Source organism: Trichechus manatus, unplaced genomic scaffold (assembly GCF_000243295.1).
Source record: "Trichechus manatus latirostris isolate Lorelei unplaced genomic scaffold, TriManLat1.0 scaffold00001, whole genome shotgun sequence".
Taxonomy (NCBI): Eukaryota; Metazoa; Chordata; class Mammalia; order Sirenia; family Trichechidae; genus Trichechus; species Trichechus manatus.
Genome location: NW_004443937.1, coordinates 9,396,188 through 9,413,200, shown reverse-complemented (window position 1 = coordinate 9,413,200; position 17,013 = coordinate 9,396,188). Strand labels below are relative to the sequence as shown.

The 17,013-nt window shown below is 38.4% G+C and overlaps 1 protein-coding gene across 6 annotated transcripts in view; it reads right to left on the bottom strand.

Moving 5' to 3' along the window:
* Nucleotides 1-17,013, bottom strand: part of SETD5 (SET domain containing 5) — an 83,120-nt gene that overhangs the window by 28,064 nt on the left and 38,043 nt on the right. The window contains exons 3-14 of one of the 6 annotated variants that reach the window (XM_012557483.1): nucleotides 15,471-15,657; nucleotides 14,428-14,652; nucleotides 10,543-10,648; nucleotides 10,008-10,159; nucleotides 9,611-9,669; nucleotides 8,907-9,094; nucleotides 7,918-7,956; nucleotides 4,015-4,257; nucleotides 2,953-3,101; nucleotides 2,457-2,574; nucleotides 1,590-1,699; nucleotides 289-538 (exon numbers count right to left, since the gene is read on the bottom strand). In XM_012557483.1, the coding sequence (XP_012412937.1) occupies nucleotides 289-538; nucleotides 1,590-1,699; nucleotides 2,457-2,574; nucleotides 2,953-3,101; nucleotides 4,015-4,257; nucleotides 7,918-7,956; nucleotides 8,907-9,094; nucleotides 9,611-9,665 (1,152 nt within the window). In that variant the 5' untranslated portion in view covers nucleotides 9,666-9,669; nucleotides 10,008-10,159; nucleotides 10,543-10,648; nucleotides 14,428-14,652; nucleotides 15,471-15,657. Of the gene's footprint in view, nucleotides 1-288; nucleotides 539-1,589; nucleotides 1,700-2,456; nucleotides 2,575-2,952; nucleotides 3,102-4,014; nucleotides 4,258-7,917; nucleotides 7,957-8,906; nucleotides 9,095-9,610; nucleotides 12,681-14,427; nucleotides 15,658-17,013 lie in introns of those variants that run through there. The other 5 variants (XM_023736899.1, XM_023736924.1, XM_004368297.2 and 2 more) reach the window with 5 other exon arrangements.

The following is a 17,013-nucleotide window of genomic DNA, read 5'->3' as shown; positions in this document are numbered from 1 at the left end:
GCCTAAAACTCTTTAGAAACATTTTCAAGTGCTTTATAGGGTTACTCATGCAGGGCAACATGATAAACACATAACAACCTCTGTTCTCTGGACTAAAACCTAGAAAATAACCGAAAGGATGTTCCTGACATTGTAAAACAAAGAGAACGAATGAACACACACCCACCTTGATATAAAGGGCATTAAGTGTTATTAGAGCTTCTCTACATAAAAACATGTGGCGATCTGGGATCTCTTCATTTGGAGATGAGCTATACCATAGAACAATATTTGATCAAGGTTGATTACCTCATGATCACTGGATACATTTACTTTTTCTGGAACTTCTTCTGGTGGCTGGTCATTATTCTCCTCTGGAGCCTCATTCTGCTGCTCCAACTCTAGCTCTTTTCTTCGTGCTTTTCTACGCCTGGTCTCTGCTCCAATGGTGGGTAGGCTTGGAGGAGGTGGGAGTGGCAGTTCTGCAGCATTGGGATTCCGCTTCTGTATAGGGCAATTCCGGTTCCCCTTGTGACATGCACAGTCCACTTTATAATTACTGCTCCAAAGAAACAACCAAAAGTGCCTGTTTCAGTGCCTTTGAAAATCTGTTACATTGTCCATTCATTCGCTTGAAATGTTAGTATAGTAATTTCCTCTGGTATTGTCTCTGAATAAATTAAACAGATATTAAAACCCACTGCCAGAAAGTCGGTTCCGACTCATAGTGACCCTATAGGACACAGCAGAATTGCCCCACAGGGTTTCCACGGAGTGGATGGTGGATTTGAACTGCTGACCTCTCAGTTAGCAGGTGAGCTCTTAACTGCTGTGTCACTAGGGCTCCAAACTGAGATATTAGAGTCCTATAAACATTTTCAATATTCTGTGTTGCTCTGTATAGCCCTGACTCATATGACCAGTGGAAAGGAAAGAAATCCCCCAATAAATTCAAGTCTCACAACTGTTTTTATGCTATTTAGTAGGCAGTGAATCAGTGATGGGATCTGAAGTGCCGTATTTATTTTAGGTTCACTTTCACCATGTTCCTATTTTTACCTACTAATTCCCTACTTATTACGAATGCCTTTTCTTCTTAGACTTGGGCCTAACATCACTTTACCACATAACCTCTTTTTGCCTGAAACGACCAAGGGAGAAAGCATCTATTTTTACAAAACCTACCGCACAGTCATGTATATCTTGTTATCTTTCTGATAGTCACGTACAGCTAGATTACATGATCTGAGTGGATGAAGTGAATCTTTAAATTCTCATTCTATCTGGCCCCTGAACAAGTGCTCTGTGCATAACACATGCTACTGCAATTTCTAGGAGTATCTTATATACCCTTTCTGCTATTCTTGCTATAGAGGCATAAACTAAAACATCCTTGTTAGATTTCTGAGCACTATCATACGACATACCTGTATCTCTAAAAATAAAAATCTTTCTCTCTACAATTTCTAAGCAAAAAAATGCATTACTCATGAAAATATTAAGTAAACAAAGAAGGAAGGAGCAAGGAACAAAAGCAGACTTAACTGAATTGAATAGCTTAGTATGTAAGACAAGGCTATTCATGTTAAAAAAGGTTTTTGAGGTCTTACCAATTACTGTACTCATAATCAAATGCTATGGTGACCTCAGCATCCTTGGTGATAGCAGACACAGCGTAGATACACAGGTGAATCATTCCATCTGCAATCATGTGCCGCACCTGTGTGAATAAGGCTTATGGGTAGTGATTTATTATAAAGACCAGAAATTCTACATAAGAGGGGAAAAAAACCTTTCACCCAAATAATTCCTCCCATCTAGAGTTCTAGTAGTTATCTGATTCCATGATACTCTCTAACACTCTTATATAATGATTGTTTTGAGACATGTTTGAAAATTTATGATACTTCTTGAAATAAATGGAGATACCCTGTGATATTACAAATTCAGGGACAAAAATGTTCTAGATTTTAAAAACAAGTCTCCAGCTCTACCAGGGAATTAAAATTCCTTAGCCTGTAAGAAAAGCTCTGTGGACTTTCTTACTGCATCTGATGTGGTTGCACTGATTATGCTACTGAGTAATAAATTCTAGAAATGTCTAGAATCTCTCTTACCACACATTACCTAAAACATAAAAAATTGCAACCAAATGGCCTTTGGTTTTGGTCTAGTGACATCTTCCATCACACAGCAATTTCTTTAATAAAATCTCACTGACTTATCCAGTCTAGCTCTTTCTCTTTAGCAAATGCTACCTTGCTTTTTTCACTTTTCCTCATTTCTAAAGGAAACCCATTCCTTGCCCCTCATCTTTTCAGAATAAAGTGTCATTACTTTTGTTTTTCATCTCTCACAATGAAAGATTAAAATCATTAGTCGACAGACCTTTATCTGGGTGAAGTTTTCAGATGCTTCTTTAGTAAGCTTGTCCTTTGCTGGTTCCACTAAAAGGGAAGTTGCTTCAAAAATCTTACCTCTGCATTTGGTGTACACGATCTTCTGATGAATCGAGCATCATTACCGAAAGTTCGGGCATCCACACACATCTCTACACCATTGAATTTTGAGTAGAAGAGCACAAAGGGGTATGGTCTAGGGATAATTAAAATTCCTTTAATTCTCAACACAAATAAAAAGGCCACCCCAAGACGCCAAATATGAAGCATATGCTGACACAAGAAACAGCAGTCCTTTGCAATGCCTAACTTGGAAAACATCACATGCTTGTCTGCTTTTGATTAAAGAACAAGCACATAGCAAGGAATGTGTGGCTCGGAAGGGAGTCATCAGCACTTTATGTATTAAACAATTTGCAGATTTTCACCTCTCTACAAATAGCAGACAGGCGTGAGCATATATGAGTTGTAATATTTTCCCCAAGAACATTCTATTAATCAAGATGATTTTTATAGCAACACTGGTCAGCCAGATTCACTTTAGCCCTTGTTGCTCAATGAACGATGTTCTTACTTTTTGAAGAAATGCCCATTGACCTCAAATTGCTGTCGTAACATGACTTTCCCTCGATACTCTATTATAAGAGTGTCCAAAGCCAAATCTCTTGCAGCCCTCAAGATCTTTCGGTGCTTCTGAACACGAGTGACTCTTCCCAGCTGTAGCTGAATAAAACCAGAATATTAACATTACAAAGCAGCAGCTAGATAGACATCTAGAATATTCCTAACTGCAGAAAAGGCACCAAAATTTTCAAGTTTCATCTGTCTATGCTATTTAGCTCAATGATCAGAAAATTCTGAATTTGGTATAAGCTCAATTTTTCTAGGAAACATACTCCACCTAGCGAACCTGACATCCCACCGAAGGGGGGAAAAAATCAAAGAAAAATATATCATTGAGAACTTAGTGGCTTCATATTACTAATAATTCCCTCTTTAAAAAGATTATAATTATGTAAGAATGATAAGGGGGGCAGAATAGTGGTGATTCAGTGGCAGAATTTTTGCCTTCCATGCTTGAGACCTGGATTCGACTCTTGGTCAATGCACCTCAAGCATAGCCTATCAGTGGCGGCTTGCATGTTGTTATGATGTTGAACAGGTATCAGCAGAGCTTCCAGACTAAGACAGACTAGGAAGAAAAGCCTGATGATCTACTTCTGAAAATCAGCCAACAAAAACGCTATGGATCACAACGGTCCGATTCTGTTGTGCACAGGGTTGTCGTGACTCGGGGGTGGGGTGGGGGGCTGACTTGATGGCACCTAACAACAACATTAAAGAATAATAAAGAACAAACTTAGGTATCTGTTAATGTTACATAATTCCTATCTAGGCTGTATGAAAACTTCCTATTGTAATTTACCTATTTTTAATTAATGGAGCTTAAAAATATATATCCAGACAGCTTCTAGTTAATACATAACCTGCTTTTCCTTAAAGATGATCAATAGCCGTTTAATTTATTATTGTAAAGATTTATACATTTGAAAGAAACAATAATTCCAATCCAAGCCCAATTCCTGGTTCTTAAAATCTTCACCACTTATAGACTCTTTAACTTTTTGAGCCTTACCTGCATTTGGGAACCAATAACTGTATTATTACAGGCCAATTCTGTTTTATTAATAGTGTCTAAAATGGCAGGTTTGCCCACAAATTCCTTGCTAGAATGTAGATGTTGTTCAAGGGCGTTTTGTACATCTGCACTGTACTGATTAGTGAAAGCTTCTTCATACTGATCAGTCCATAGTCTTATCCGATTTTCCCAGCCCTCAGTTGTATTCTCATCTAAATTCTGTGCTTCAGAGGGAGAATTCTGTAGAGAACAAAGGTCAGGCGGGTTAGGAGAGTCCATACATAAAAATGGGGAGGAAAAAACGCAGGCTGAGTTTCCAGAGAAAATTTGTTTTCACTTGGCAGTTGGTGTGGCATAACAGAGTAATGGACTGGGAGTCAGGGGATCTGGCTTTGATCATGGTTTTGTTACCAATGAGCTGTTAGACCTTGGACAAAGATTTAGAAGCTCAGTTTCCCCACTTATAAAGTAAGAAATTAATCTGGATGATAGTTCCACCCCACTACTGTGATTTTATGACCACTTATAAGGGATAAAAATCAACTTGTTCTTATCAGATGACTGACATTAAATTCCTAAGAAAATCTTCATAAAAAAGAATAGTAGAGATCTAAAAATATCATATTAACTTTCAATATTTATCGAACATCCGTTAGTGTGCCAGGCCAAAATGGCATTATTCTGCTATTCTCCAGGTGACTGGTTTTCTTTTTGTTATCTTTGTTATCGTGTTATCTTCACCATACAATGAATATGTGTTCATTCTAAAAATAAATGTGACTCAAATAAATAAATAACCCAACATCTCACCATCCATAGAAAAAGTTAACATTTTAGAGCATATCTTTCCAGCACTCTGCTTTTGATGTTTAAATAGCCAGATTCTAAATATTCTGAAGAAGTGAAGTATGTGTGGGTGGAAGGGGGTAGAGAAAGTGTAGAGAATGTCTGCTGAGAGGTACTTTGCTATATTTCTTAGAACAAACATTGCCTTCTATGGTGACAGTACTGAGAAAAGATTATTTTCTCTCAGCAACATCATCCTAAACAAACAGCTCTATATGTGCTTGAGCTACAGAGACACAACTTAAGTCTGACACATGTTCTCCTTCATGGTGCTGAAGACTTAAGGTGCCATCAGAAAACAAAACAAACACCGACAGTGATGACATCATGCTAGTGATGAGCAGAAGGAAAAGACACTGTAGTATCAAAGCTACTTGAAAACACACGTCCACACTAAACTTGCAAAAAAAAACAGGCGTAACAAAATTAAATATACTTTCCATGTATGGAATAGAAATGCTTATGCCTATTATAACAATTACTTTCTTTCATTGCTTTGGCATCACTGTAGCTGACTGATTACTGTCTACCATCCTTTCCCCAAGAAACAGGGAAATGAAAGTAGAAAATTAACAATGCGGTTTTCTACATTTCTCACTAGAGTCTAAAAGGCAGAGCAATAAACAACGGGGCCTAAAGAAACACCTAAGGCCAACACACTTACAACAGAATATCACCTGCTAACATTAAAAGCAGCCTGAGGTGTCAATACTAGCTAAGCAAAAGAACAGTGCAAAATCTCAGACTCAAGAGTGCTTTTATAAGACCGGGGATTAGGGAAGTCCCAAACAATATTCCTAGCTTTAGGCATCCAGAAGCAACCACTAAATATGACTTGTTAAATTTACTGTATTTTGGAAGCTGCTGTTCCATTAATTCTACTCTGTGCCTATTCTACTGTCCCATTCTTCAGGACACTGCAGGCCCCACCTCAATTGTTTTAGATCGGTGGTTCTCACCAGGGCCAGTTTTGTTCCCAGAGGACATTTGTTAACATCTACAGACATTTTTGACTGCCACAACTTGGGGCACAGGGGTGGGCGGTGGGGGGTGGAGGGAGATCACTGCTGGCACCTAGTGGGTAGTGACTAGAGATGTTGTGAATATCCTATAATGCACAGGACAGCCCTCCAAGAACAAAGAATCGCTTGATCCAAAATGTCAACAGTGCCAAGGTAGGGAAACCCTGGTTTAGAATTAAGTCTCCAATAGGGAAGACTTTATGATTACAAACCCAAATAATAAATTCTTTCCTTCTTATGGCTCACACCTAGATTTTTGGTTGAGTTCTTACTAAAGAATCAATTATGAGCACAAAATCCATAACTTAAAATTCTGAGAGCAGAATCAAAATAAAAAAGACTGTCTAAATTTTAACACATCTATGCCCTGGTGGTACAGTGGTTAAAAGCTACAGTGAGCTATGGCTGCTAACCAAAAGGTCGGCTGTGCAAATCCACCAGCTGCTCCCTGGAAACCCTATGGGGCAGTTCTACTCTGTCCTATAGGGTTGTCAGGAGTTGAAATCGACTTGACGGCAATGAGTTTCGTCTGGTTTTAGTTATAGTGATTTTGCAGCCCTGGTGGCGTAGTGGTTAACAGCTCAGCTGCTAACCAAAAGGTGAACAGTTCGAATCCACCAGCTGCTCCCTGGAAATCCTAATGGGCCAATTCTACTCTGTTCTTTAGGGTAACTATGAGTCGAAATCAACTTGATGGCAACAGGTATGGGGATATCTGTCAACTTCCTGAAACTATAAGCAAAATTTGTTTGGTTTTCTGGGAGAGTCAGTTGATAGCTTCCAAAAGTTAAGAACCAGTGGAGGTAAGATAGCTAGCTGACAAGAGAGATAAGAGCTTAAAGCTAAGATCAGGACTGTGTCTACCCCGTAAGTATAGTTAAGGCTCCCTCGAAGCAAATGAGACAAAAATAAATGAGCAGTTAAAAAAAATTTGGCCCCTTAGAGGAGATGATGTATCAGAGAAATAATAATTAAGTTGTGTTACAAGAGATCCCAGGCCTCTGATGTTTTCTGGCTGTAAGTTCTCTACCATCTCCTTTATGCGTATTTGCAAGTCTTAGGTATATGCAAGATGAGGACTCCAAATTTTATAGATAAAACGCCAGTTATGATCTTTGATAACATCAGTCATATTGGTGTTCCACATAAACATAATCATAATAAAGCTTACCTTCACTAAAAATTTTAATGTTTATGCCATACAACTATCGATAGGAAAGATATTGCTTTTATATCACTTCCACACTTAGGGATATGAGTATTTATAAAATTAAACTGGACTTAATCCTAATTAAATGCTCTGAAGCCATAAGTAGTAATGATTTGGGAGGTATGCTGCGTGTGTGTGTATATATGTACATGTACACACACACATGCACGCGTGTGTAAAGGAAGATACCAGACAGTATAATCAAATTTCCTTTTGGCCAATTCAGTACCTAAGTCTTTTTAAACCATCACATATAATTTCTCTTCTCCAACCTCTCCAAAATCATGCCTAATAAGCTCTTTTTTTGATAACTGAAGAAAACAAACACTCTAGCATCATCTGAATCTTCTAAACCAAACAGGCATGCCAAAAAAATTCACAAATAAACAACTCCAATAAAAGTACTTCCTATCAATAATACAGCTTTCTACTGATGAAATTTATCCTTCCAGCACGGTACCAGGGTAGGTGCACAAGAGATCCTATAGCATAAACAGAAAAACCTCAGTCCTGAGTTCAAGGCCAATCATAATGACAGAACACAGTAGCCTCTCATTTTGTTTGGCAAAATGTCACCACCCAAAAAAGCAGCTAATGGAAAACCAATAAGTGAAAGCTGATTACAGAAAGGGAAAATATTTCAGAAAAAGGCCAAGAAAATCTACTTTGGAAAAAGGCTCTATGAAAACTGAATGGCAACAATTACAAACTAACAAAAAGCAGAATCCAAGATTCCCAGACCATCAATGTCAGGAAAGAAGCTGACCAAAATGCAAGATCACAGTGAAGTAAAACACAGCATCAGGGAAGATTACCCCTTACCTTCATCCGCAAGGACTTCCGGGATCCCTCTCGAAATGCCTATCCCAAAGAGGAAAACAAGTAGAACAAAACAAAACTTGGTACCAAGAATGACAGTTATACCTATCTGAGACTACAACTAAGGCAAGAACTAGTGTTCTATTCTGTCCCCTTCTCACTAGGTAACAGATATAATGGAATTCCCCAAACTATTATCAAGAATAGGGGGTAGCTCAAGGCCAATGAACTATGAGACTAATTCCAATATTTTCTATTGTGGAGCTATGTAATTAACAGGTAAGAGCATGCATCATTTCAATCCTATATGCAACCCGGACACTAAAAGAAAAAGTAAATAAAAACTTTAAGGTGGCTGATTTATCAGTTTTTGAAATTAAGAAGGAAACAAAGACCAATCCCCTTAGCAAGGGGTGGGCAAGTCACCTAGGAGCAACAAAGTTGCTATGATGGGGAAGAAAGAACACAAAACAGAAGAGGTTTCTCATAGAGACTTTCAGGTTGAGAATACAGGAAAGTGATCACAACACTGAGGAAGCCTAGACCATTCAAGAGATGTTTCCTGATTTGTTTTTAAAACAAGGAAAAAAAAACCAAAAACCAACCAACCCAATGACATGAGGCAGGCACGTAACCAGGACAAGAATTTCAGGCTGTGCTCTGGGGCTGAGGAAGTGGGTAATGGCTATGTGTAGTAGAAGCCTAGTCTGGAGGCTGCAGCACATATGGGCTTGTGCCATGTAGGGGTGGGATTTTATACCTGGGATGGGATACAGTAGAAGAAAGTTTGTGTGGGTGGTGATGGTACGGTGTGGCAGAAGAGAGGTTGGTCTATGTGTACATACACAGATTAGCCAATTTCTGCAACTAAAGCAAAAGTGGTCATTCAAACATCTGGATCAAACTTCTTAAAAGAGCTTTAGTGCACTGCTGCTCCAAAATTTGAGCTACTCCAGACGTATTTCTATGTAAGATACTTTTACCCTCCATACCTTGATTTTCTTCGTCTTTGGTGCTGCACGACCCTTTTCTGGGCTCTTTTTCCGCTTCTTGGGTTTGGTTCTCCTAACCCGATTAACAGTTAAGGTGATGCTTGTAGGTGTGTGCTGTGTTGCTGTATACAACACAGTGGAAGGAGAAAGCTCCTCATCCCAGCTTTCCGTTGCACTGCTATCCCCACCTGAAAAAAAATGTTACTTCATGGATATGTTCTACTAACTGCTTCAAAAATGCATAAAAAGCAGCTTATTCCTTTCGACCTGCCCCACACCTAGAAAGTCATTATTTCTACTATCGGTTCTATCATCTGCAGAACAACAGAAATACCCATCATCCTTATGAAAACAATATTCTTTCCATGTTCTTGGTATTAAGCATAAACCCCATTCTATGTCATATTATTTCTCCCCTTGTATGCATAATCCCCAAGCTCCAATGCCTCAATCTGTTTTTCGTGCTCACAAGGAATGCTTTGATTGCTACAAGGCTAAAACGCTGCTTCTGGATCCAACAATTCATAAAGAGAGAAAAAAAATAAGCAATCTCAAAGAAAGAAGGGAAAACTATAATGTTCATGAGAAGACTTCCATCTCTTTCCACTAAAAGAGATGGGGGACCATGGGAACTTACAGGAGGGTTTACTGAAATGAACATTTAAATTACAAAATATTTATACGTAAAAACATCTTCCACTCACCTGATATGTTGTCCTGCTTCCGCCGATGAAGTCTAATAACCTTCCCCCTGCTCATTCCCCTAAAGAGGGAAAATAAACTTAAAGTAGTCCTTCCAACAGCATGCAGCATATCATAGCACACATGGGAGAAGTGTCTCTGCATATACTACCCCTTCCCTCCCACCTACCAAATGTTTCCAGGACATTAAATTTCATATCAAATTCAATAGCTTTAACATCAATCTCTCATTCCTTGTTGTCAGCAATTCTCACCTAGTGCAGAGAATTCGAGCCAAGGAGCACTAAGGAATCATCTACATTAACAAACACAAGAAAGAATACTTTGAGCTTTTCCCCACTAATAAGAAACCCTACTCCCAGCAACCCAGGCTTCAATTTAGATGGAACGTGATCTTACCTGCACTTGTCACAGTTGAGAAGGAAGCCATCCTGAGAAAGACCACAAGGACACCAGGTAGGAACAGTCTCTCCTTCAGAGTTCGGGCTGTCTCCACAGCGCTCCTCTACGGGCGACGGCAGGCCATTCAGGTCAGAACGAGGGATGATCGTCTGGACAGGGGGAGAAGCAGGAGGTGTCGGAGGAGGAGGGGCTCCGTAATTATGATCCTGAAAATAAGATTTTTTAAATCAACAGTGTCCAAACACTGGCCCCTCTCTCCCCTAAAGTATGGTACATATGGAAAGAAAGAAGAAAGTAGTACCCTTCGTTTTTTGGCTTCAACCAGGAAAGTGATAAAACAAAATGCCAAGGTCAACTGGGACATAAAAACAAGAACAATGATGCAGGGCTAGACGTCCGCTGGAGGCAGGGAAGTGCAAAGGGGGCAACTTCATCATGCTGCATATAAACATTTCAAGAAAGTCACCATGTATAAGAATGGATTACACTCCAGGAAGATCACTGCTCTGGAGAGAAACAAATGCATACTCACAGCGTAAGGCAGTCCTCGACACCCATGCCTCTGAGTGGTCCCATAATTATGAGTGGAATACACGCTCTTCTCATTAACTGCTGGACTAGCCTCCACAGATTCAGGGCTGCACAAAGGCGAAAAGCAATGCATGATAGCATAACACCTAATCTTCCCTTCAACTAATACTTCACTTCCCATTCTAATCCCTCCTCTTTCCACAACCACCAGCCACTAGAATAAGAGGAGGAACTCAGTGGAACAATCTGATTAACATAACTAAGCCTATAAATAACAGTTGGAGTGTTATTAAATGTGGATTTGTGTGTGACATGAAGCCAGTACAGGCAGATGTCTCAAGGCAGGCACCTGGGATACAAGGTGTCCCTAATGACAAACACAAACGTACCAGCTGAGCGGGGAGTTTCCCCTAGAGAAGCCACTCTGGGCTGGTTTAGACTCAGAACTATTCTTCTTAATTGGATCTCTTAATACTTCCATGAAACCTCACAAGACATTTGCAGTGAGTGAGATGATGAAAGTGCCTTCTGTACTGCCCCAGGGACCAGGCCCTCTTCCATTCACTACCAAGACAGGATACCCTGAAGAAAGTACAGGTAAAAACAACGGCATCTTATATTTATCATACCTCTTATCTTGATGAACCCCCAAATACCTTTCAAAAATCAGAGTAATAATTTCTCATCCACCAATGACATGCAAGCATATCAAGGATACAATTATTTAACAGCTGCATGGTAATACCACTGTACTTCAAAATAATCAAAATTGTACTGGGAATTTATGTTGGTCTGGTGACAAATAACAGTACTAGCAGTTATCATTTTTAATCATCCACTATTTGCTAGGTACTTTATATATATTAATTCATTTAATCTCTGCAGCCACTAAACATGGTAAATATCATCCCATTATTACAAAAGGGGAAACTGAGGTTGTGAGATTAAGTGACTTCCCCAAGGTTGCAAATTCACAGAGCCGGTATTTGAAACCATAATTATCTGTCTGACTCCAAAGCCTGTGCTCTTTCCACTGTGCCTCTTGGTCTGGAAATTTATGAGAACATTCTACCTTTAAAAAAATTATGAGACTTTAGTCACCAGGCTTAGTGAAAAGCTCGATTTAGTATCTTTTTGTACCTTCATTCAGTGGAAAGTAAACTGTTCAAACAATTTATTTTTATAAAAGGATTATAAACATATTCAAATTTTAAAAATTTAGAAATTGAATGTAAGCTTTTACTAGATAATAAAAAGGCTTAGGTGGCAATGGACAAATACAAGTTTTTGAGAAAAATAATTTCAACTCTGATTATTATCTGGTTGTTTTGGGGAATTCTGAAGGATAATTAAGGACTGAAACTATCTAACTTTTCAAAACTAAATAACATTTAAATATTTAAATTAACCAGAACAGAGATTCACAAATTAGAAACTCCAAGGACCAGCATAACTCAACCTTAAAGAACAATGGGTTTGTTTTTTTTTAGGGAATCAAATAATGCATACTGTTTGCTTCAAGTAATAAACATTTTTTCCTGCTTGGGATATACAATATACACTACTTGGCAGGAATAAAGTGTGCAGTTCAATGTTAGCTGAGAAGTGAGGGATAAAAGAAAGTTCTAAGATATGTGTCCAACTCACCCAGTTATATGCTCCAAAACTGTGAGAAGGGATCTTATTAATAACAGCAAAGGTAATTTCTAGGTGAAGAAGAACTTTAGACACAGGAAAGTATTCTCTGTTAGTGAAGTGCATGCATTTTATTACTTAAGAGTGTTTGCAAGATGGGAACTGGGGAGGTGGTGGTGGACAGGGCGGGGCGGGGGGAATACATCAAGAATGCAGGTCAGTATTCTTGAGAAAAAGATGATCTGAACATGGCTCACTAAGGAAAACAGTTCTGAATATTAGGAAACAGGTGGGGTTTCCTAAATGAAACCAAAGGCAGACAAACATTAATAAAATGAAAGCAGAATTTTGTTTCTATGACAGACAGTTAAAAGTAATTTTATACATTGTTAATTTACTAGATACATTTAACAAGTATTACAAAAAGCTGTACATATTTTATATGGGAGCTTTTGTACCACTGAACACATGGGGTGAAACATGACAGCCGTTATTAAAATGATTTTTTTTGGGGGGGGGGGTGCTGGAGAAAGGAAAGTTGCATGAAATTAAAGATGGCCATGGAGATGGAGCTATGTTGGTTGTATCTTACCCATCTCCAAAACTGGGTTAATATGAACACATGCACTTCATGTGCAAGTCTAGGGAATAAAAATAAAATGTATATTGTGGAGGTTAACAGGCCATCCCATTGCATAATACTTTCTAGTCAAGCACAGCATTTAACATCTTGCCATGCATGTCACATGTTAAAATTTCAGCTCGTTATCTTTTGATGAAGAAACTCTGAAATTTCCATACTGGTCATAGATCAACTACAACAGACAGACATTGACAGGTAACTAGAGGATTTTCTAGATATTCCTTAACATATAGATCAGCTCTTATCTATATTTTAAAATATGAATTAAAAATCTGGAGTGTTAGGACTGCATCTTTTTGTTAGCCAACCATTTTATGCAAATGTAATTGCAGCCTTTCTTCTCCTATGTCTGAATTACTATGATAGCTGGATAAATACACACGACAGATACACTCCACCAACTGTGTTTGAAGTACAACATGCAGCCTGCTGCTATAATGCCGCATCTTGGAAAATGTCTGATATTCTATTATGCCAGAGTAGCGAATTCAGAAAAATCTTTGCTTCTACTGTTAACATTTACAGGTTTTCCTACAAACATACAAAAAATGCACATTGCACAATGTTGCCATCAGATTTAAAATCCCATGAGGTAAGGTCTAGGTCTTTTTCTTGGTTGAGTAGGCTGTCCTAAATACCAGGTTTAGTTTCAGAGTGCCCAGAAAAGTGGCATATTGCATGATGAAGCATTAAATCTCAGTAAAAACAGAATGGTACACAGGCTAACTGCTGATATTTTATTGCTTTGTAGAAAGACTAAACGAATCAGTATCAGGAACTTGTCTGGAGATTACGGATGAAAGCATTTCAGGACATCCTAGGATATGCTGGAGTTAACAGAAGTATTATAGCCAAATTTTTAGACAAGAAGTTATTTCTGGTCTCCTTAGCAAAATTTATGGGCAGTTATCTCTATAACCTGGGGAAAATATCGGTTTTAAGAAGAATAACTGCTTCAAGTCTTTTTCTTATCAACTAATCAAAAATGCATTGGTTTAATGTCACTGTTAAAATTTCTCATAAGTATTAATGTTGTCTGCCTACATAGTTTGTTAATCAATCCATATAGCAGGAGGTTAGTAGCTGACTATAAAAATCTATAAACAATACTATATAACTGGCCTACTTAATAATGCAGGAAGATTTTTAAGTACTTTACTTGGGAAATGGTTCTAAAATTTGAACTATCAAATCTTGTGGCTTAACTAAATCTCTTTGGCGTGCAGAAAAAAAAAATAACGAAACAAGAAAAAAGCCCTGGAAAGAATACAACCCCCCATTCCCCACTCCCCTTCCTCCTTTTTATATGTGAATATGCCCAAAAACTGCTTTCTAGACTACCCTAGAACATACTACTTCCTCGGGTAGCTTTATTTTAAATTTTCCTTTTTAAGACCACTCAGTAAATAGACAACTTATCTTAGGTGGCTTTGTGAAGAAATACACATGCTCTTTAATAATATTCTCAGTTTTAAGGAAGAAAACCACTACTAATCAGGGATGCAGTTGAACCCAGAGTTCTGGTACAGTTGCTTTGCTGAAAGGGGAAAGAATCCCCAGGGGCTGTGAAATTGGCAAGAGAAACAGGGGAATTAGAGCAACACCCACCTCACTCAAGAAGTGGCTGTGGGATCAAGAGTCTGAACTGGACCTGAACATATTCAAAACACCAGGATTTTTCCAGCCCAGACCCTAATCCCTGGTACTGCCTGGAATAGACTTGGCTTCTGGGGGTGTGCTGCCCCCTAGGCCCCTTGGGTCTCTTTCGCTGGACTTTCACATCCTGGTGTAGTGTCACTTCGTCTTGAAAGGTAGGGGGCTTCCACTTCCTTTCTGTAAGCAAGGAAGATCGGGTACAAGGGAGGTAAAAGGACAAGAGGGGAATCTGTGAGCAGGGGCAATCTTGGACAACTTAAAAGAGAAGGGATACAAAAGGCTAAAAATTTAAAAACTGAATAATATATAAAGTCGTATAATGAAGGCCTACCTTCATTGTCATTTGGCATTTAAATTCTTCAAGAACTGAGTCTATTTTAGGGGTTGGGCTTTTCGACAAACTCTGAATTCCTAAAGCTGCTCTTAGCTGAAAAAAAAGTTTGGTACCACTGATTTTGAAGGTCCTCTTTCTAGGCAAGGAATATTATAAAAGAACATATGACATTGCTCTCCATGTTTTCTACCCCAAATGTTAGATAGTCTAAGTAACCTGCCCACATCAAGTTTCAGCCCCCTTACTCTACAACAAAGGGAAGTACATAGGAAGAGGCCTTCAAGGAAAATCAGTTGGAAGGAATACACCTCCTTATCTCCCCCCATCAGGATAATCATTAACTCTACAGAAGCAGGTAGTGACACCCACTTTATTTCAGCGTTCCCCACCCTTCAAAAACAAATAAAAACGTAATCATTACTTTGCAAATTTAATCTTATTAATCATTTACTCAGAAAACCCTCCCCCAAATCACTTTTCCTCTCCCTTCTAATTCCTTTTTTCCTCCAGTTTCTATGAGAGAAAAGGGAAAGGCCTAATGCCATTTACAATTTCCAGTGGGACGGGCTTTGGTTACTAGATATTTATTATTAGATATCCATAAGAAAGCTGCCTCCAAACAAACTGACATAGTACCTACTATCTAGGAAGTAGCACTTACTCTGATCCAGCAGCCATATCTGAGTAGGATGTATCTGGTGTGGTGACTCCCAGAGGGACTGCAATGCTCATGACGTCCAACACAGCAGATAGTGAAAATCACGGGGTCCAATTAATGGAGACGGACCACTCTGAGAGTGGGGGTGAGCTGCAGAGCCTCAACCAACATGTTATGGACATGAGGAATCCTGCCACAGAAAATGAAAAATATCCAGTAACCAGATGGCTCTTTAAATTTATCCTAAATGTTACCGAATCCTTCCATTTTTTTCCATTTTGGGGAAAGGAAAGCATTTAAGGGATAATTGTAAACCAAGTAAGTACAAGATGTACACGCTGTCCTATGTTTACTAGGTACTTAATTAATGTTCAACGAAGTGAAGCGAAGAAGTTATGCTTTTTCATTTCTATTTTAGTTTTTTAAATCTTTTCAGCCAAAGGGAAAGTAACAGTTTGCCTAGCTTACTAATAAGTATATCTTACCCATTCTAACACTGTCCATCGAACAAAATATTCTGGCATCCTAGGATATAACTAACAAGCACTGAGATACAGAACGGTTACTAGAAATATCCTAGTTTACCTAAACTCCTTAACAATTCAAGGTATTCAAACTTTTTAACTGGGCCACAAATAAATGCAGTTTTATGAGTAGCCAATAATGTTAATTCTTCTAAATTAAATATGATAAGACATCAATTTGTTATTTACATTTGATTGGATACAGCTGTTTCTTTTTTTGTGTGTTTAAAATGTTGTATTTCTTTCTTTCTTTTTATTTATTTGTTTTTCAGGTGAAGGTTTACAGAACAAATAGTTTCACATTAAACAGTAGTACACATATTGTTTTATGACATTGGTTATAAACCTCATGACATGTCAACCCTCTCTCTTCTCAACCTTTTTTATGACATTGGTTATAAACCTCATGACATGTCAACCCTCTCCCTTCTCGACCTTTTTTTTTTTTTTTTGGTGAAAATATACATAGCCAAAGAGACACCATTTCAAAAATTTCTACATGCACAGTTAAGTGACATCGACTACGCTCTTCCAGTTGTGCTGGTATTCTTTCTTTAGATGAAGGTTTACAGAACAAAACAGTCTCATTAAACAGTTATATGTATGTTGCCCTATGACAATGGTTAACAACCCAACTAGACATCACTGTCCTTACTCAACCTTGGGCTCCCTATCACCAGCTATCCTGTCCCCTTCTGCCTTCTAGTCCTTGTCCCTGGACTGCTAGGATACAGCTGTTTCTTACTGTCTTCATTTGTCACAGCATACTCTTAGACTATAATTTTAGGGCAAGATACAATTAAACTACTTTAACAACTATATTTGCTAGGTAATATATCCTGCCAGATACGATAAAAAACATAAAGCACAAAGAGTACAGTTTCATGATAAAGATTAGAGCATTTGTATGGGAAGGCAGTGAGATACCCTGACTTGATGATCACAAACCAGTGGAATATGGGAACAGAAAGACAAACTACTGAAGTGTAAAAAAGCAAAGGCAGATTAAGAGATTTGGGGGT